Source organism: Ciona intestinalis, chromosome 6, assembly GCF_000224145.3.
Source record: "Ciona intestinalis chromosome 6, KH, whole genome shotgun sequence".
Lineage (NCBI taxonomy): Eukaryota > Metazoa > Chordata > Ascidiacea > Phlebobranchia > Cionidae > Ciona > Ciona intestinalis.
This window is the reverse complement of record NC_020171.2, coordinates 1,474,100-1,495,044: the sequence shown is the minus strand read 5'-3', so window position 1 is coordinate 1,495,044 and position 20,945 is coordinate 1,474,100. Positions and strand designations below refer to the sequence as shown.

The following is a 20,945-nucleotide window of genomic DNA, read 5'->3' as shown; positions in this document are numbered from 1 at the left end:
GGGACATTGAAGCGTTAATATTACCTTGTCTTGCAAGTTTTACAATCATTTAAAAACAATATTTGGTAAAATTGTCTTATTATTACACCCTAGCCTACACTCTACACGTTAAGGCTTAACACAATTCTTAAGAACTGTCCACTGGGTTGGCATCGTTTAATACACGTATACGTTTTATACACAAGATCGAGTTGCGGAACTCGTCTTACAAAAAATAGGCTATATTCGGCCATTTTAATGAGTCTTACCTATTTCTGCTTGACACATGCAACGACAGTCGTTATAACACGGGCGGTTTATAATAAACCTGGTGTCCATTTCCGAGTTACCAAATATGTAACAATGTGAATGAATGTATCATTTTCTGAAGGCTCAGGCTGACTATTTGGATACAACTGGATATTAAACGTAGGCATCTCTAAACTTCGGCCTTTTAAAATCCTCTTGTTCTATCTTACGTATACAAACGATTACTTTGAAACGAGTTCTATAACATGCGTGTTCTGTTGCTTACACCTCGTGCGCGTTACCACGTATGTAACTTTGCGGGTAACTATTTTTGGACAACTTTTATAATGACCACTGGGTTGAATTTGAAATATATATAACTACATATGCAGCAAAGAAACTAATTTTTAGCCTGATCAAACAGCCTAATGCAATATAATAGCTTACCTTGCAGCACAGCTGTGAATTTTCTGCCTCTTAACGTATCTTGTTCCAACTCTCTACCGCCACCACGCGGCGGATTTTCAGCACAGTGCTCTTTATTACGTCACACAGGGAAGTGTTTCTAACAATGACCAGAAGCGTGACAGTTTTTCGCAAAATTTACAAATCGATTCGAAAAAAAGAAAAAAAAACAACAGCCGATTTGGTCTACAGCAAAAGTATACAAGACATTGTCAAAAAAGATTCCATTTTTAGGTAAAAAGCACCAACTTTGAGGAAAAATCCCCAGAATATGTAAAATAGAAGGGTAACCTTTGAAAAGTGAAGCACCATTTAAAAAACATTTAAAATGCATTGCGGAGACAGGACAAGGTAAGATGATAGTCTTTAGATACAGCACAGTATTCGTTTATGACCAAATGCGACGCCACAAAAAAGTGACCACTTTAGAGTAGCAAAGCAGCACAGTCTGTCACATACTGAAGAATTTTTGGCCCGAGAAAATAGAAATAGTATAACAAAGACTAGATTGTAACCATAGACACCAAACAGGGATAGTCTGACACATTTTTAGGAAATATTTTTTGGTTGTAGTAATGTTTACTATTTAATTCTGAGTGTAAAAGATTCAGCCAAGCCAGCCCACCCTGCCACCCCAGGTTTGGCGCCTATGGCATCACAAAATATCATGACACAACCTAAAATCATAAAAAAAATTTTGCAACAATATTTGAACCAAGGTATTTTTAATTAATAGTTAAGCGGGCTGTTAGTTGCTGGTAGCCATAATACTTTGGTGTGCTCGTGCGAAACAATCTGAGACACTTTAACTGCAACTGTAGTTGACTGTCCCCCATTTACTAACACTGTAATATAAATGCTAGTTAAACAAATTGGAATTTATGCAAAATATCTAAGTAAAAAACGGATTCTGAATAAATGTAACTTATTTATCCTCATGTGGTGGGGCAACTATAGTCGTTATAACACGGGTGTTCTGTTTCATACACTTTGTGTAATATTAGCAATAAAAATTCTTTTTGAAAGAAATCAGAAAAAAAACTGTTTCTAAATCCAAAAATCAAACAATTACAAACAAATAAAAAGCAGTAACAAGCAAAATTACCTGTCCCAAAATATTTTGACACAAGTTTTCTTTCAATGGTGTTTGACTTGTCCATAATTTCTTTACATTGTTTCAAAGATAATTTATCACGGCCTATTACACGGTCCTGACTTTCCCTATGAAATAACATATTTTTAGTTCTTTAACTTTTTGTATTGTTCTATTATATTCTATAAGGGTGAGGTCCTATGGTGTAGCAGGTCAGGGGTCCTAGGATTTAGGCTACAGTTGCCCCATTTTTTTGCCCTATGTCTCATTTATCCATGCACAAGCGCAACACAGTCGTTATAACACGCCTTTCTGATTCATACACCTCGTGCCAGCTTATAAGTTACCACGTACGAATTTTGTGGGTAATTGTTTTCAAGATTTTTCCTTTTTATTTCAATATGTCTCGCCTAAATGAATGAATAAATGAAATTCTAGTTTCTCGACATGGACCTCACCCACGTAGAATAAAATGCATGTCATATACTAAAGAGTAAAAACAATAAGTAAAACTTCACAATGCCAAACATACTTGATTTTTTTCGCTGAAGAAAATTTCACGAACGCAATGATTGGATAAATCTTAAGTGAATGAAGTCGGTCGACCGCGTCAACGGAAAGTTCAAGAAGAACATGTCGGTCCGGAAACTATAAGATTTCTATGTTAGTAACTAAACAGTAAAATTTTCAAAAAATACCATTTTCATGTTTAGGTATTCTCTTTTTTGGTATATTTTAATTCAAAAATTTTTTTTTGTATTCTTCTATATAATTAGTAAAAAATGTTATAATTTTCACATATGACATTTCTATAAGAGCAACTATGACATCACAATACCATTTTCATTGTTCGAACAAGAATATCTTCGGTTAAAACGAGTGTTCCACTTGACTGAGTATAACTTTCGATGATCGTTGACCCGTGACCATCGTTCTTCATTTGTTCTGTGCTACATCTATGATGTCATAATGATTATTAAAACAACACAAGAACACGTTGATAGAAATGATTAAAAATAAGGAAATTAAATAAAATGTTTTCAAAGAATGTCTTTTGCTTCAGGTTTTTGACAGCTTCCTTTTCTTTGCTGTTTAAATTAGTTTAATCTTTGTTTCTGTATTCAAATTTATGTTATGATCCAGAAAAAAGAAAAGTTTATATATTAAAAATAATGAAAACTTGAAATTCCATAAGAATTCCATATAAATATATAAGATTTCCATGAAAACTCACTTAACAAACATTTCCGTATGTTCTCGTGCCAATTTCTCGATCACAAGTGACGAATGGGGTCCAAAGACAATTACCGGCCTCCTGGAGGCGCTAGAGTGTTTGTCCACGACCTGGTACGCCCCCAAGTGTTCAGATTCGACGACAGATTCAATAGAAGTTTCGCTGAGCGATTTTTGTAGCCGTACGTCGCCGCTTGACCGCGACGAGTTACGATGAGGTTTCCGACGCTGTGGTATTTTAGATATCATATAATAATTGTTTTAATAAATTAATATCTTCTTTTGACAGAAAAGCAACCCATAGGCACCAAACTGTTAAAAATGCAGGGGAGGCAGGGAAAGTTAGACGCACAATATGACATTAAATTACCCCTAGCTATGCTACAACTTATTTTAAACCAATAAACAAAATATTTTCACCGCTTGAATTGGCAATATTATAATTCTAATAGATATCATGTTATCTAGAGTCGTAAAAAATATTTTTTGGGGAAAATAATTTATTTAATTTTTTTATTTTTTGGCGGAAAAGTCAATGCAACTTTGAAGTGTGAAAATCTCCAAAAATCAAAAATACTCTCTAGTAGCCACTAGTTGTTTTCACCTTAAAGAAACTTCTTCTCCCAGACCCACTAAGCCGCTTGCCAGAGCTCGACCCCGTATATGAGGCTACGTCGTCCAAAGCAAGGATCTCACGGTCTTTCTCAATTCTGGGGAACAATTTGCCGTCACATTAGAAAAAGTTATAAATATTAAACCTAATAAAATGATAAGATAAATTGTCACTTGTTTTTATTAAAAAAAAAATTGTTATTTTAACAATTTTTGTAACAAATCTTAATAAAATGAAGAGCTTTTGGACTATTTATTAATAAAAAAATTATGCCATTTTTTCTGTATGGTAACATGAATTAAAGTTGTTCAGAAATTTAAAAAAAATTGTAAAAATCATTTTTTAATAAATTTCCACCCACACAAGTTTGCTTGGTATGCGACCTCTCTTTGACCTTTGACCTTCCTCATCTACGAGCCAAGCCAGCCATTGGCCGACGGAATAATCAGGGTAAGTGTTATCGACCAATAAGATGGAGTTACGAGTGAAACGAAGCAATCCCTCTCGCTCCACCATGTGGTCAAAAAGTGCTCTACATGGAAATAATATAAAATTAAAATTTGTTGGGGTAAAAGCAAAAACTCCTTTTTTGTCAAGTAAAAAGTTATAAAAATGCACACAAAACGACACAATAAATGAAGATAACTACATTACTTAAAATTAAAACACCAGAAAAATTAAAAGTAAAAATAAAAACTACCTAAACTCAATAATTGCACAAAATATAGCAAAAACAAACACACAAAATACCCTAAAATGGATAAAAACATACAGAGAATGACACAAAAAATGAAGACAAACTTAAAACCACCTGACATAGAAATGATCACCCTGTGGTTCGCTTGTAAGTTGGGATTTAAATATTCGTTCAAAGTTATTTGGTTCATACACCACACGTAATGATGAACTAGTAACGGGCTGCGCAAGTTGTATTGAAGCTCCCTCTAATGTTATGTTCGTGAAACGCAAACTGGAACGAAAAAAATAGTTTAAACCAAAATATTTACTTGATATTTTTTGAATGCACAAATAATCAGTTTTTTTAAAAGAAAACTGAAAAGGAAAAAGTATTTTAAAACCAAATTTCAAGATTTTTGCAATAAAATGAATATTTTGTTTAATTTTTTAAACATGGATAAGATTTCTTAAATTAGTTAAATCTGATCTTTTTAATAATTTGTTAACGCACTTTTTTGCTTGGTAAAAAAAAACGGGTAAAACTTATAAAAAATAAATATTATGTATAAAACAAATAAAAATGAGGAAATAAAATGAATAATAAACCTGTTATATTCCAATATTTTGTCGCCAATCCTTAAATCAGTTGTGTTGGGAGTAAGAGTGTCTTCGTTTGATTGAATTGCAGCCACGTATATACCAAGTGAGTTCCCCCCTATTAGTTTTACATGGGTGCAACCCCCGTTCATGAATACAAAGCGGGGTTCGCTAAGGGTTTGCGATTGAAGGGTCTGCTCAACGTGGGGGCTAAAAGGGGGCGAAATTAGAGTTAGAATGTGGGGTAAAAGTTTTGTTTAGATATCATGTAAAATGTGGAAAAGTATAATTAAAAAATTGGATGAAAATTGTTGTTACAGGGGTGAATTTTATTAAAAGTGGGGTTGGGGGTAAAATAACGAGTTAGGGGGTAAAATATTGGTATTGGTTTCCAATTTAGCAAAGGTATGTATTTGGAAATAGGTATAACAATGACATTTTTTTGAGGGTAAAACAAGGGTTTTAGGGGAAAATATCAAGGAATGTATTTAATGGGGGTCAGACATTTCTATATTGGGGTAAATATCACCTTGCACGAGGGGTGGCATCGGGGGTGATCGTTCTTTCGTCTCGTTCCTCATTGGTCGATATTATGATGTCATGTTTCGGTTGACTGATTCCAAGGGTGTCCGATAAATTGCTTTCGATACTGTTTTTGTATTCTGGGGAAAAAGTTAAAAAATATTGTTTTTTTAAATATAAGACGGATTAAATTTGTTAAAATAAAACTCGTTTCTGAAAATGGCCTTTTTAAATAGGAATCCAGACATATAAAACACAGTTGGTTCAGTCATTAGCAAACTTAGTCTAAATCCAGGGCTTCTCAAAAATAGAATACAGACCAAACATAATACAGGTTCTTACTTTCAAGATTATAATGAGCCAGGAACGTGATCATATCGCCAGGTTGTGTTTGGCTCATTATCGCCCTCGCTTGGTCTTCTTTCGCACTCCGTAGATTGATCCCATTATACTGTGGCATAGAAATAATATACGACGCTTGAAAATATAGAAACAACATTTTTTGCCCATTTTTGATTATTTTTTTAAGTACAACAATATAGTCTAATTTTTTTTACCAAAGAAGCATATTTTTTTATTTTTTTACTGAAAAACATTATTTTTTGCACATTTCTAGTGTGTTCTCTAAGAATAAGACATATTTTTTACTTGTTTACCTCAAGAAGTTGGTCCCCATATTCAAGCCCAGCTTTTGCTGCGAGGCTATGCTCAGTAAGTCTCGACACGAATATACCCCCGTTTTCACCCCCGCTTACAATCGAGATACCAATGGGGTCCGTACCCTTAATCATGCTAACATAGCGGGGGTCGTTTGGAACTGGGGGCCTGTGACCCAAAAGGGGATTTTATTTTTTTAATGTATAAAAAAATATTGATTTTTTCATATTGTTTTTTTTTTCATTACTGAAAAAAAGTAAAATAAAATTATTAAAATACTGCTTTTTACGAAAAAAAAACAGTACAAAGTGTTACAAAATTGTACACGTAAAATTTTTAATACATTTAAAATAAAAAAAAAGTCAAAACTGTGTTATTTTCAAACAGCAAACCAAAACTATGGTTAATTGAAATCTATTTTTAAATCAATGTTGTAAAATCTACCAAAAAAATCAAAACACAGTTTTAAGCAATGACAGCAAACCTGCATAAAACTAGAACAGTTTTTCTGCGTCGAACTTTTGAATTCTTTTGTCTGAAGTTTTGACCAGATTTTTAGAATAAAAAATGCAGAACGAGTAACAAATACAGTATTTTGTCCAAAAAAACGCAGAAAATGCAAAAAGGAAAAAATTAGACATAACATATACAAGAAAGTAACAATAAAAACGCAGAAAAAATGCTTTTTTTCTGTAAAAAATAACTTTTGACGAATATTTTCTTTAAAAATGAAGAAAAACACTAAAAAAATAACATTTTGTAAATAACTCACTTTCTACTACGAGCTGATAAACTTGAAGCAACGGACAACGAACTAACTGATGGATCGGTGTTAGTGGGGGGTGACGCCCCGATTACGATGGTGGAATCAAGGGTGAAGGGATGGGTAAATAAAACGGGGGTGCTACGATCCGATGATAAGTTGATTGAACCTGGGGTAGTAGGGGTTAAAATTGGGGTGATGAGTTTTTGGGGGTAACTGGGTTTCGGACTAAAATGGGGGTGTATACTTAGGGTTATAATGGGATAATTGGGAGTTTTAGAATCTTTTTAAAAAATGTGTTTTCTGGTATAAAAAGGGGTATAATGGAATATTTTTGGGGTTAGAAAGGGGATACATTGTATTTAAAGGGTTAAAAAAGGTAATCTGAGATAAAATGAAAGTACTTTTTTATTTTGGGGTTAAAGGGTTTATGCTTTAGGTTAAAAAGGAAGTTAACATTTGGGTTTAAACAAAAACACAAAAATAACAAAATTAAAAAATTCTACAAATTCTCACCTTTTTCTGATCCACTAAGTTTAATGCCCACAGAAGCCTCCGAAGGAATTCTTATTCTCTTACAATCCATGGTTCGGGTTTTGCGTGAGGTGTCAGAACTTGTATATGATGATACACTTAATGCTGTTCTATAACTGGGGGAATATAGGTTACTTATAAGTTGCCAGGGAGATATAGTAACTTATATATCCTGAATTTTTTTTCCCGAACCCCTGAATTTAAGTTTAAAAAATATTAAAAAAAATGCAAAATAATAATTTATAATGACAAAAATATTATTTTCAAAAAAACAAAAAAAATAAAATTTTCTTAAAAAAAATAAAAAAAAATGTAATTTTTATAAAACGATTTTTCTTCTTTATAAATACCTTGTTGGGTCTGGACGGGGTAAAGAATATGAACTTCTGGGTCGAGGGGAAGCCCCGGGGTGACTTGGGGGTGAAATGGATGGGGTGAGAGAAGCCGAGAGGTTGGTCCCGTTTGTCTGTGATGTCATAATGATTATTGTTAAAACATTTTTATTCGTTTCATTTTTTCAAATAATTGGAAAATTTGTTTCAGACAATTTTCGGACAGCTTTTGTTTTGGACAATAACTTGGTGGCTATTAAACTCTCATTCTTACTTTTAGATGGCTTGCTTCGGGCACACTTTGTTGTCTGTTGTATCTAACTCTGGTCCTGCAAAAATAATTTCAGGTTAAAAATTTAAAAAAATAGAATATGATAATTTTTTTTTAAATAGAAACATCAAAATAAAAAATTTATAAAAACAAATTTTATTCTAAAAAACTTTTGGTAATTTTTTTTTTATCGATAATTTTTTTTAGGATGATAAATTAAAAAAATAATAGGATTTTTGACCTTTCTGCTGGTGAGGGTACGAGTATCAAGTCATTGGAGATGTTTGAATTTGATTGGTCCAATAAATACGAATCATTTTTGGTCATGGATGGTTGAACACTGAGAATTGACGAGGAAGGGCTGGAAATGGAAATATAATAACAAAAATCATAAAATATTATAAAATTTTGAAACATTTAAAATTTAACAAAAAAATGATAATATATTGGAAAATTATCAAAAATTTAAAAATTTAATAAATATTTTTTCTAAAAACCGTATAAACTATATTTTATCTTACGGTTCAGTGGTTTTGCTCTCTGGCGGCCTCTGCTGCTTTGCATGCAGGGGATACACAGTGTTATTGTTGTTGCTGTTCATGGCGTTGCCCTGCCACTGTTACAATGAAATATGACAACTTTAAACTAAAATTCTTAAATCCCATAAAATAATATTACCGTTCATAAAAATGACCGATTTCAAGAACAACTTTTTTATTAAAACTGAATTTTAATTTGTCATTAGAATGCCAAATAAAACCCCTTGCTTAACAAATGTCTCAACTCCAATTTTTTTTCCTGAAACTGATTTTTTACTTGCAGAATGTCAATTAGGTTAAAACACTATTTGTCTGTAATGTATTTTTATCATCTAAAATTTATACTATTTGTATAAATTTATACTCACAGGGGTAAGCACCCTTTCCCCCATGGGGGCTGACACAGGTCGTCGACGGCGAACGGGTTTATGAGTTGCACTACGGAAGTGTGTGTGGCCCTGGTGCGCTGGGGGGTGGAATCAATTTTGTTAAAATAGAAAAAAATTAGAAATTTAACCATAAAAACATTCTGCACCAAACTTACAAGTTAAGTTTACTGTATATTTGATAAATTGATATTTTATCGTGTAGTTTTAAAACTCAATATTAAAAAACAAGCATTTCTTATTATTTAAAAAAAAAGTATATTCATTTTATATTATTTCTATTTTATACCTGGTTCTCTTTGAGACGGCAGCGAATTTGAGGCTAAACTACCACTTGGTGGTGATGGAGAGCTGGGGCTAGATGGGATACGTGTCGAAGTCGGCGAAGTGTGACCTCGTAAAGCAGTGGGAGGGGTGTGGCCGGCACTGTGGCCGCTAGGTGGGGTGAAAGTGGTGGATGAAATTGAAGGTCGATTCCGCTTTTTGTTGAAAACCGAAAGTCGAGCTGAAAAAGTTTTATTTCATTTTGTTTCGAAAGTAAAATTATAAGTTTTATTGGGTAATCAATAGGTATTTTGTTGAAAAAATTTAAATACAGCTCAGTGAAATGACATTTCAGGAACCTCTTACATTACCTCCCATGAGGTATTTAAACTACAAAAATATATCTGCCAAGTATGTAATGTGTATAAGGTACCCACCTCCAGTAGAAATGATGTTCGATAACGGGGGACTATCTAACCTCGGCCACGTGCCTCCAGGGCTCCCTCCAGAGGATGAAGTGCCAGCGATACTCTTGCTTTTTTTCCTCCGCCAGAAAAACTAAAAAAAGTTGCAGTACTTTTTTTGGAAAAACTAAAAATTCCACACGAAATTTGAAACAAAAATGTTATTAATAATTATTTCAGGATAAATTTACAATCTTACCCAGGTTAAGAAATATAACAAAATATATATATATATATATATATATATTTACCTTTTTCTTTTTAGAAGCGGTCACAATAGTTGTAAGAGAATCATGCGCAAGTGTATGTTGTTGACCTACTGTGGGGAAAGTTACGTAAATACGTCGTTAAGTAAACTATCAACTATTAAAATAGGCTTAGTTGGTCATGCTTAAATATGCAAAGCCATATTATTAAAGAATGAGTCAGCAAAATGCTTCTCACCAGTGATGGAGAATGGATTGTGACTCAGCAGATTTTCTTCTTCAGTCGAAAGAATCTGTTAAAAACATATTTTTAAAGTTTTAATAATATTTTTACAAAAAAACAAAATTACATATTCTGTGAATTAAAAATTAGGCTCTAGTCAGACAGCAGCCGTTTATTCATGGAAATCTTACCATTTCTTTGGATTTTCTTTTCGGAGTAGAAACACCATTATATGGGCTTTTCTCTTCCTTTAGTTTATGCTGGGAAAATAAAAATATTCTTATTACCAGAACAGGTATTTATTTATATAAAAATCAATCGGCCGCAAAATTAGTAAAAGTGCTTGAATAAACCATAAATGAACAAATCTCAAATTACTGCCTGGTTTTTGTGATTCCAATTTAAGACAACATTTTTAACCAGAACAGATATTTACTTGTATTACAACATGCAGCAACAACAGCAAACTAAATTTCAAATTACCGCGTTATTTTTCCGCACGGGCGGTTTCGGCTCCGGTGTCCAATCACTCACTAGTTGGTGCTGTTGAGTCACGATTTCCTCAAAATTCTCATCCCTACTCGCTGACTCGTAACAAAAAGCCCGACTCAGCTCTACGTAGCATGTGTTGCCAGAAGCAACCATTTGTCGGACCTCATAAAGTGTTTTATCAGCCACAGAAACATTATTAACAGCCACGATACGATCACCAGGGGCAACGGCACCAGATTCGCAGTTTTTAACGTACCATCCTGGCTCTACACTGGCACCGTGTGGCAAAACGGTGACGAATTTACGCAGGCGAACAGCGCCACCATTTGATGGGTGTTCACTACTTTCCCATTCGCCTGCGTCGATTGCCGAGTCATGACTATGCGCATTTTCTCGCTGAGTCATCTCGACACGAGTCTGGATTTCTCGTAGCTCACTGAGAATTTTGTTTTTCGTTTCTTTAGTCGTGTCGTGCTCCTAAGATAGAAATCTTATATTTAGAACGAATATTTCGATTAAAATAAAATTAATTAACAAAACGCTTAAATTTTAGCAGGCTATTACCATGGCTGTAACTTTCCCTCTATCATTAAATTTAAAAACTGAAAATTGTTTGTATTTTAAAAAATATCTCAATTTCTTGGTTCTAACTTGTGAGAAAAATAAGGAATAAACAGATTTGATTTTCATTAAAGTTGTCGCCCCAGGTTTTTTACGCTCACTTTAACAGCTTCTTCAAGTTGCTTGACGAGTTTTTCTCGTTCTGCCGTCACCTCATCACAAACTTTCTTACTTTCTTCCAATTCTAAGCGGAGTTTGTGGCGCTCCGAAAACGCAATTTCTCGCCACCTGAGGCAGTAGAGAGGTAAGTGCCCGATACATTTGGGGGCAGTAAAAAGTTACAGATTTTTTAAATAAAAAACTGTTGTATTATATAAAATGTATTAAAAGTTTTATATATATTTTAATAAGGATCATTTTTTATGAATAAGACGACATTTTTATATTAAATACTTAAATGGTATTTACTATTTATAAAAGTATCATATTACTCATAAAATGCACATAAATGATCAATTCTAATCATATAAATCATTAACTCATGCTACCTTCGCGATTCCTTGGCCTCATTAAGTGCATCTTGTAATTCCTGTTTAGTTCGTTCAAGACTTGTCGTCAGTGCGTCACGCTCCCGAGATATTTGTTCCACGGTTTCCACAGCCAATTCGTGCGCTTGGCGCGCATTGTAAGCTTCGCGCAATTGGGCGTCTTTTTCAACCAGTGCCTGCTTACGCTCACGCTGAGCGGCGTAAAGCTCTTGCTGGAGGTTCAAGATGTCCAATGTGTTGGACTGGGTATGTGTGAAAATAAGATTTGGGTTAGAAATGCAAAAACTAGAAAAAAACAATTTTTAGAAAAATATATCAAAAATGTTATTTTTGCCAGTCACATTTATAGCACTTAAATCTTAGCAGTTATACTTACAGAACCAGGCTGCATGGCTGACAACTGATGTTTTAATGAGTCTTTTTCTGCAGTTAACTGTTGTATTTCCTTGGTGTTTTGTTCACTGAAATAAATACAAAACTTAATGTTTGCTGTGGTTCTAAAATTAGTTTGATAAAAACACCTTTAATAAACAGTATGCACTTCAATACACTTACCATTCTTTTTGCTTCGCGATCAAATCTTCTTGTAATTTATCCATTTCTTTATGTACCGCGTCTCTTTCGCTCATAACGAGTGAATATTCACGTTTAACCATCGTCCTTTCTTCACGAACACGCGTTAAATCACGCTGTTAACGCAAAAAACTTTTATAGTAAAGTACACCAAAACAGATATTACCCTGCTGTTAGGTGCATATAAGGTTTTCTATGTTTGATGACTATGAATGTACCTTACAAATGCAGAAGTAAACAAAAAGTTTGTGTTTTTAACTACATTATACGATGTTACCCCAGATTTTGCTAAAAATTCAAAAATATTATGTCTATGAAAACTTACCATTAACGACTCTATTTTTTCGTTCATTATTTGAGCCTGTCGCAGTAGGGAGTCTCTTTCTGCACCTAGAGTTTAAATATATATGTCTTATGTAACTTAATTGTTCCAGTCTATTATGAGGGTAAGGTCTTCAGTGAGGCACACCTGAGACCTGGGATGTAGGCTTATTGGTCCCAGTCTATTCTAATCCATGAGGGTGAGGTCTTCAGTTAGGCACACCTGAGACCCGGGATGTAGGCTTATTGGTTCCAGTCTATTGTATTCTATGAGGGTGAGGTCTTCAGGATAACTAACACAGCATACCAATAGGAGGGTCATATTTCCGAGCATTTTCGAGCTGCTTTTCCAATTTTGCCTTTTTCTCGCATTCTTCCACTATACGCCTCCTTAGCTCCTCGTGTGACGAATTAAGCTTTTCGTACCTGTAAAATTTATGTTTTTAATTTTAACAAAAAAATTTCACAAAAAATATTTTTAAACTATAGTCTTTATCCTATTTTGAAATCGGTATAAAATTATTTTTTTTTAAATTTGGCCAAAAAAGTGGCAGAAAATATGATGTTTACCTCATTAATATTGTTTCATACATCTGTGTGATAATTTGACCACCTCCCCCTCCTACTAACGACCGTCGTCTTATCATGGCAAGTTCTTGCTTGTCGTTCGCGTTTTGTCGAATAGCTGCCTCAGATTCAGCCTGCGTGAAAACGTTAGAAATTTAGATTTATTTTACTTTCTTTTTATCAAAATTTGGAAAAATATGTCATAGAAAAAAAAACACTTCATTTATAAATTTGGAGTTATGTTGCAAAATTTGCAGCTGAGCTAAGACACCAAACCATTACATAAGGGATGTATGTACACCAGCTTTTGCAGACATGGTAACACTTGCATGCTTATAAAAGAGTATAGCTTAGGCTTAACCTTTTAATTTACACCAACAATTTTATGCACAAAATCTCAATGCAAACTAATATTATGTATTACTGCTAAAATTTTAGGTTTTTTTTTTTTAAATGATAAATTTGTGTTTTTTTTACTACTACAGTAAATTTGTATAATATTTTTTTTATAATATTAAAAAACTACAAAAACACACCACATTTCATACAATAATATGCAATACTCGAGTTCCCTAAAATTAATAATCAACTGTATCGTTAGTAATATACGCATAAGGGGCTGGGTAGAGAGAGCCAGACTCTAAAACAAACATACACTCAAACAGTGACTCGTGATCCGATAAAAGAGCATGCTGACAAAATAATCAAGCTATAGCTCGACAAGGCACACGTATACCATAGACAAACATTAAGTCATGTTGACTGCTGTAATGGCCAAAGTTCACGGCCATTTCCTGGCAAAGGTAGCGAACAAATCAACACATTTACTGAGTTTTTAGAAAGTAAAAAAGCTTGTAAATTTAAAAATTTATTAAAATCGCTTTAAAACGATTCTCTTCAAAAAATACGTAAAAAAAATCTCAAAGCAATTTCATGCAGAATTCCAACTTACAATTTAATTTTTTATGTGATGTTTTGACTTATATATATAAAAAAAAACAGCATTAAAAATCAACCTTCAAAAAAATTTGTATAAAAAAACAGAACAAAAACTGTTTTACTGACTTTTTAAAATATTCGAAACTTTTTAATAAGGCATTATGGCTTACTGAACCAACCTTTTCAGAGTAGGTTTAGCAAATCATTGAAACACAGCATTGATTTTGACAACATTTTAGTCAATATGCAAATGTATGGAAAATAACAACTACCTTTGAAGATGAATATTAAAAAATATATTAACTAGTTTTATTTGAGGAATCTGCTACAAAAACCTGCATTCATAGATTTAATTTTTGCTGCCATGCTTAGATAAGCGCCCAAAACATCATTTCAGGACATACTATTATGGGTATTTCAGGACATCGCCATTCGCCACATAAATATTTCAAAATTTTATAAGTTTAATATTTAAAGTTAGCAGAAATAAAAAAATTATGCCCAAAACTTTACCTTTATTTCCGATAGTTTTGCGTCTGCTTCAAGCGCCTTTTTCTTCATCACCTCCAGCTCTCCTTCCACCATCGAACGCTGCTCTATCATCTCCTGGTGGACAGATGCAAGCTCCGAGAGCTCCATTTCTCGCTTGCCAAGCTGCTGCCTCAGTGTTGCCACCTCACTTTTTAAATTGAGCACGAGGGTTGGGGAAACACTAGGCTTTAAATCAACGGAGGCATCACTGTTTTGAGCTGAGAAAAAACAAATGTCAAGAAATTAAAAACTGGATAAATTTGATTTAAAATGACAGTTGTTAAAATTTTTTAAAGAATTTTTTTATTTGTTTTAATGTATTGATGACAATTTTAAACTGCCCATGAGGGACAACTAGTTTGGAGCAATTGCAGTTAAGTGTCATGCCCAAAGACACATATGTCAATGTTAATAGCGACAGCCTCAAGACTTGAACCTGTAACATCTGAAATAGAAGCAGACTCACTAACCACTGTGCCATGAACCAGATCATAAAAAAATGATTAATTTACAATTGGTTAATTGCAGTTCTAATAAACAACTGAAATATGTACCTTAATGTTATAAGTCATTCCTACCACACTTTTATTATAAAACCATGTCTGATTTAGAACCAATAACTTAAAAGCAGAGCCTAGAGAAGAGAAATTGCAGAAAAATATGTAAATTCTATTGCCCACATAGTGTAATACTAAACAATAGTAACAATATATACTTTGGCAAACTAGTTTATATTAAGTAGGCCAATCGAAAAATTACTTAGTTAAGTAAAAAAGTAAGATACATAATACACTGTTTATATAGGAGGGCATAAACATGCATCTAACACACTAGAACCTGTAATAAAACACTTCCGTTCTGACTTACTATAAAACTCACATTAAAATAAATTTCACTTTCTATTTCTTTCAAATAACATACATTTTATCTAACTTTCCAAAAAACAACCTATTTTAAATTATTGAATAAGCTCATTCAACTAATTAAGTACAAAAGCAGACTATCTAATCAATCTTCTTTTTCTTTCTACCGTTTCGTTTGTCTGAATAGACATAGAGCAAAAAAACGCGATTTTCGACGCTGGAACCATTGCTTTAGTTGCCTAGTCCTAAGTTGACTAAGTGGGTCTCTTCAGCCGACACTTGAACAGAAAAACATGGGCACAAACAACACGCACGCTGACGGGACAGACTGAAGCACAGAGCAAATACAGCCAGTGCTTGAACATACAAGGCCACTATATGAACTTGGGCTCTGTCCAATTATAAAACCCACCATGTAAAATCAATGGCATACAGGCGCGGGTGTATATGTCAATTGACGCTGACGAAAAGCTAACAGAAAAGCTAACAGAACGCCCTTATTAATCTATAGCAAACTGTCGTATTGACATACACTTACCTTCATTATTCAATGCCGCTATTAAACTCATGATGTCTAGCTCAACCAGACAGGTTAAAAGATTGCCATAAGTCGGAGCTTTTGAGATCAGTTTACAGAACAAAACAGGTGTCTAAAAACCTAGAAAACAAGAAGATTATAAAACTCAATAACCCGAAACCACAAAATTATGGCCCCGTGAAAACTAAGTCAATGTTTTTCACTTGTAACCAAACCAGAGGTAATCATTTATATATGCGGTGGCCCATAAACCTATTTTAGGCAACAAAAAGAGTCATACAGGTTTAACAGTGCAGTGCTGCCAGTGAGTAGGGTGCCATTTAAAAACAACAGCCTGACTAAAAAATAAAGATTAATCTGGCAACACCTTTTTTAAATTTCGTAAACAAAATTCTAAAAAAGTTGGTAGTTTTTGGAATTTGAGTTATTTCTTGTCATGTTTATTATCTGTCTATTTTATTTGATTATTTTCACAATGTTTTTAAGTTGTTTTAGAAAATACCCTGTTTTTAGAAAATGCATTGTCCATATAGCCTACTGCAGTGCACACACAATTACACAAAAATCAAACTAAAAGTAATCTTTATATACAAAAAAGTGAAAATTGTCAGAAAATTTAAAGGCAGTACTGTGCTAATATATAATAACTAATCCAAATTGGCCCAGGGTCCCATGCCTACCAAAAGCAATCATATAAATCAATAGAACAAATATTTAACAGGAACAAATGCAAATCATGGCAACATATGGTTAGCTAAGCTGTGGAGATTAGACCTCAGCCTCTTAAAATGTATTTACACAACTATCTATATGGTATGAATTTTGCATGAACTCTTATAACCAGTTATAAACAGTCTGCTGGACTGCTATATTATACTTCAGCACATGCCACATAATATACTCCAATTTTTTAAATGCAGGCAGGGATAGTTAGACGCACATTACTATGAAACAAATTTAACTGATTTGTTGTAATGTTTACTTATTAATTTGGTACAGAAAACTCCAGAGTAAACCTGCCTACCCTGCCACCCCAGGTTCGGTGCCTATGTTATATTTCTTAATAAAAATAGCACAAATGACTGTGGTTTCCTAGACTTTTGTAGTGGTCAAGCCTTAACAAAACCTGGCAGCTGGAAAGGCTATAGTTTAACAAGTACCTACACGCTGGTTGAGATAGTGAAACTTAATAGCTTGGCTACCAGTAAAACAAAACATGCCACCCGTTGTGTTTTGTGTAAGGTACAATAGAAACGGAAATAAGGATTAAAGTTTTCCATATCCAGTTACTTAAGAGACAGCATGGACCTACACTGTGTGTAGTGCAATGTATGTTGAAATAAAGGGGTTTTTATACACCAGACACATGGTGTTTTCATACATCTAATGCTCACTGTCAAGTTATAACATAGGTGTCTTCTTATACACTAGACACACATGGTGTATTCAAACACCTCATGTTTACTGTCAAGTTTTACCATGAGTAATTTCTTACATACACCAGACACATGGTCTACTGATAAGTGCACCCAAACAATTGCCCAGTTTTATACCAGCAAAGCAAAACAAGTAACACTAAGTTGCAAACGCACATACAAAACCAATTTAAAGGATGGTACATGATGTCATTATGTAAGAGACATCTAATTAAGTGGAATTAGTAATTAGTGTACAATAGCAAAAGGATAAACTGCTAGGTTTAAAAATCTCTTATATTATAATCAATAACTGCATTAGTTTCAAATTAATTGTTTCTTATTACACCTGTGCTATAGCCATGTAATTAATTTAAACTGTGTTTTTACAGTATGATAAAGAATATAGTTACTACTAATACTAATAGTGTTATAACTAGTGCATGAATATATGTTTCTACTTTGTGCCAAAAATCAAACATATTAAAAGTAAATGAGTTAGCATGTGGGTATGATATACACAACACGGCTATACACTCTACACCTATTCTATGATGTGAAAACATGATACACAAACACACGAGTTTAACCTTAATTGAACTTGTTAAATTACTTAGCATTAAATGCCTCGGTACAAGGTCTAAACTATTATGTAAATCAGTAGCAAAGTCCAAATAGTCTGAAACATCACAATATAACTAGAAGTTAATAAGTTACCAATGTATATCATATCAGAAGATAGTATGTTTGTAGTATAGATTATACTTAATGTAATATTATTTATCGCTAAATGACGTTAGTTAGTCTTGTCGAAAAATAGTGAAGTAAAATTAACGCTATCGCCACATGAGCAAGAAATTATCGTTTATTTAGATCAAATTCTTTTTAGAATTTAATGTAAACCTATTAAGCCAAGATTATATCACAATTACAATACTTCAGTAACCACACACTGCAAAGTTAACAAATAATAAAGGAAAAAAATGATATTTTAGCAATAAACCATCCATACAGACTAATACTACTATTTTCTAACTTCATGCTAATACATGTAAACATAAATTTACAATTTATTCTTTAAATAAGTGACTACACAAACAAACGTTTATTTGCAGTTGATTTTTAAATTGCACCTGAATCAGCACAGATAAAAACAATATTAAAATGTTTTTTAGGGCTACGGATTACTTACTCAGTAAAATCAGTATATATTTTTGGTAAAATCAAAATGCGTTCATATTTTTAAACAGTCGGCTTTTTTATTTTATAAATTTTACCTTTTAGAAACCAAAATTACAAGTTAAATACTATTAACGTGTAAAACTAAATCCATAGTTCATTTTAATACATAATTTAGCTGTTTTCACACAAAGAAAATTGCAAAAACAACACAAAATTTTTGTTTTTCTGCTTTAACCGCAACTTCGCAAACAAACTTTCAGTTCTGCTTCACCGACTTTATTAGCATACGGGTATTCCCCTATTACGCGGCCAATCAGGTTCGTTTATTTCTGATCGTGATGTTTCTATTTAAAATAAAAACCTCCCAATTTGCTTTGAAATTAAACGTTTTTTTTTTAAATAATCTCCATTTGACAAAAAAGATCGAACTGTCATACAGTTAAAATTCTTGCACTTTTCACACAGAACACCGACTACAGTCGTGCAAATTACAAGCACAAATAAGCCTACATATCAAATTCATAAATCATTGCCGAGAATTCGTTTTGGTAAGTTACGATCACGTTTACAAGCAATTCAAAACAGTATAACCCCAAAGAGCTTTCTGGGATATCCATAAGTACCCTACAGACATTTAAGTCCAAAATAATTAAACTTTGAATGGCGGTTGACGCGTTGAGTTTATCCACAAGCGGATACCAAGTCGTCTTAGTTGAAATTCAAACTTTAGCATTTAGATACACGTGTGTACCACAGTGTACAACAGTTAAGCATAGTCCTGCGTCCTTTAATCTATCTGTGAATGCCATTTTGACCAGGAACCTCAATGTAATGCGGTCCAGTTATACCCAGGTCTAACTCAAGCGACCGAATTTGTAAAAAGTCGTATGAAGTACTGCAAACGAACACCAACTCAGAAAGCATTAGAGCCCATTCTGATACAGAGAATAGAACTTTGGGGTACGCCGGGTCCTAGAACACAGAATAAATCATTATTGGGCAATGCGCTTAATTGCAGCTTTTAATAGGTTCAGACTGTATGATGTAGGCCTATATTGTGTTTTTTTAATTAGGAAGAATAAAATCAAATGATCCTAAAATATTGCATTGCGGTAACTCATAAACGCGCACGTGGAGTATGAAACAGGACACCCGTGTTATAACGAATGTCACTGCCACGCGAGGATAAATAAGTGACATTCATTTAGAAATCCAAAAACGAGTTTATAGTCGTTTAGTTCGTGCAAAACATAAAGCAAACACAAATAGTACAGAATAAACTATAGCCTACAATAGATAAAACTCACATGCTGCAGTTGGACGAGGCATAGGGATATCACAACTATAGACAAGCAGTTTATAGGAAAACCCAACAAAAAACGTAACACGGCATTTAGTTTTATTCGATATAGTTAGAAGCGGGTGAAATTTAACTAAAACGGTTTAATGTATGGCTGACAAGTAAGACAACCCATAAAAGGGACCAATGAATTAGAGCTACTGCCGCTTAGTGCCCAACTTAAAGAGATATACGCCCATAATGCGGTAGCAGCGTCGAGCCTCGAAGCTGTATGTTCTCGGCTAGAGGCAGGTACGCTAAACACTATGTTACCGCGGCGCGTTTTTGTTTCCGTAAAAAGGATACACAGAGTCCACAGCAGAGTAGAGATTGAGGCGACCACAACTCTGAAATAGACGATGCAGAATCCATGTACTTTAGGCGCCAGTTGGTAAGATACGGCAACCACACACCACCCAAAGATTAGTTGGCCAGTACTAGCAAGACCCATGCCAACGTAGTGTAGAATCGGAACATATTTAAACTATAAATTTAAGTGGAGAGGATTTAGGTATGTATAACACGGTTGGGTAAACTTTAGCGCATGGATAAACGTGAGTGAATTGAAAGGATTGCAATTTCCCATACCACAAATGGTGGCAACGGCGAGCCTTGAACATACAACCCTCGTCTCATATGCATGCGCGCTAACCACTACACTAAGCTACATACGGCAGCGTAATGTATTTTCGTTTAGGTTAAGATTCATCGATGTAAATCCACTCACCTGAAACGACGCCACCAGAACGAGTCCTATACCTGATCCTACACCACTGAGAAGTCCAATAAAGTTTGCCATGCCATCTTGGTGTACAGCTACCACGTAACTAAAAGGGATTGAAAAAATACACTCTTATTTTAACAGGTAATTTTAAAACTTTATTGTAAACGGCAATTTGGCCACGAGCCTTGAACCCACTACCTCTGGGTTTGTGGCAGGGGCGTCAACCGCTTTGCCACAACGCCGGCGTGTCTAGTATATCAGCGAAACCTGTGTCATACTGGGAT

The 20,945-nt window shown here is 33.9% G+C and overlaps 2 protein-coding genes across 16 annotated transcripts in view; both read right to left on the bottom strand.

Moving 5' to 3' along the window:
- Positions 1–749: 749 nt before the first annotated feature.
- LOC100185197 (disks large homolog 5-like) lies at positions 750–16,121 on the bottom strand. Of its 3 annotated transcripts, none has more exons than XM_018812302.2 (35): positions 16,002–16,121; positions 14,583–14,818; positions 13,134–13,264; positions 12,871–12,989; positions 12,568–12,632; positions 12,225–12,358; positions 12,046–12,130; positions 11,670–11,911; positions 11,283–11,409; positions 10,552–11,037; positions 10,260–10,328; positions 10,084–10,138; positions 9,891–9,958; positions 9,613–9,733; positions 9,201–9,416; positions 8,894–8,991; positions 8,508–8,602; positions 8,228–8,347; positions 7,990–8,044; positions 7,734–7,849; positions 7,366–7,499; positions 6,859–7,018; positions 6,571–6,621; positions 6,086–6,254; positions 5,772–5,880; positions 5,437–5,569; positions 4,917–5,117; positions 4,444–4,602; positions 3,994–4,164; positions 3,624–3,729; positions 3,021–3,247; positions 2,625–2,742; positions 2,319–2,434; positions 1,799–1,914; positions 750–1,538 (listed from the first exon to the last, which is right to left on the bottom strand). In XM_018812302.2, the coding sequence occupies exons 1-35, from the start codon at positions 16,030–16,032 to the stop codon at positions 1,423–1,425; spliced, it is 4,755 nt and encodes a 1,584-aa protein (XP_018667847.1). In that variant the 5' UTR covers positions 16,033–16,121; the 3' UTR covers positions 750–1,422. The 3 variants fall into 3 exon arrangements, with proteins under 3 accessions (XP_018667847.1, XP_018667848.1, XP_002122134.1); XM_018812303.2 differs by having other exon boundaries at positions 9,891–9,955; XM_002122098.4 differs by lacking the exon at positions 6,571–6,621.
- A 2,737-nt stretch (positions 16,122–18,858) lies between these two features.
- The window catches only part of LOC100182833 (transmembrane protein 150A), a 10,546-nt gene continuing 8,459 nt past the window's right edge, over positions 18,859–20,945 (bottom strand). For 12 of the 13 annotated variants that reach the window (XM_026834886.1, XM_026834884.1, XM_026834891.1 and 9 more), the window contains one exon: positions 18,859–19,570. In XM_026834886.1, the coding sequence (XP_026690687.1) occupies positions 19,391–19,570 (180 nt within the window). In that variant the 3' untranslated portion in view covers positions 18,859–19,390. Of the gene's footprint in view, positions 19,571–19,905; positions 19,941–20,945 lie in introns of all 13 variants that reach the window. The other variant, XM_026834885.1, reaches the window with a different exon arrangement.

Coding starts and splice junctions, on each gene's coding strand:
- LOC100185197 (XM_018812302.2), bottom strand. CDS start 16,032: ATGAGTTTAATAGCGGCATTGAATAATGAAG. Junction 11,410..11,669: donor GAGGCCAAGGAATCGCGAAG/GTAGCATGAGTT, acceptor CTACTGCCTCAG/GTGGCGAGAAATTGCGTTTT. Junction 1,915..2,318: donor TCTTCAGCGAAAAAAATCAA/GTATGTTTGGCA, acceptor GTTATTTCATAG/GGAAAGTCAGGACCGTGTAA.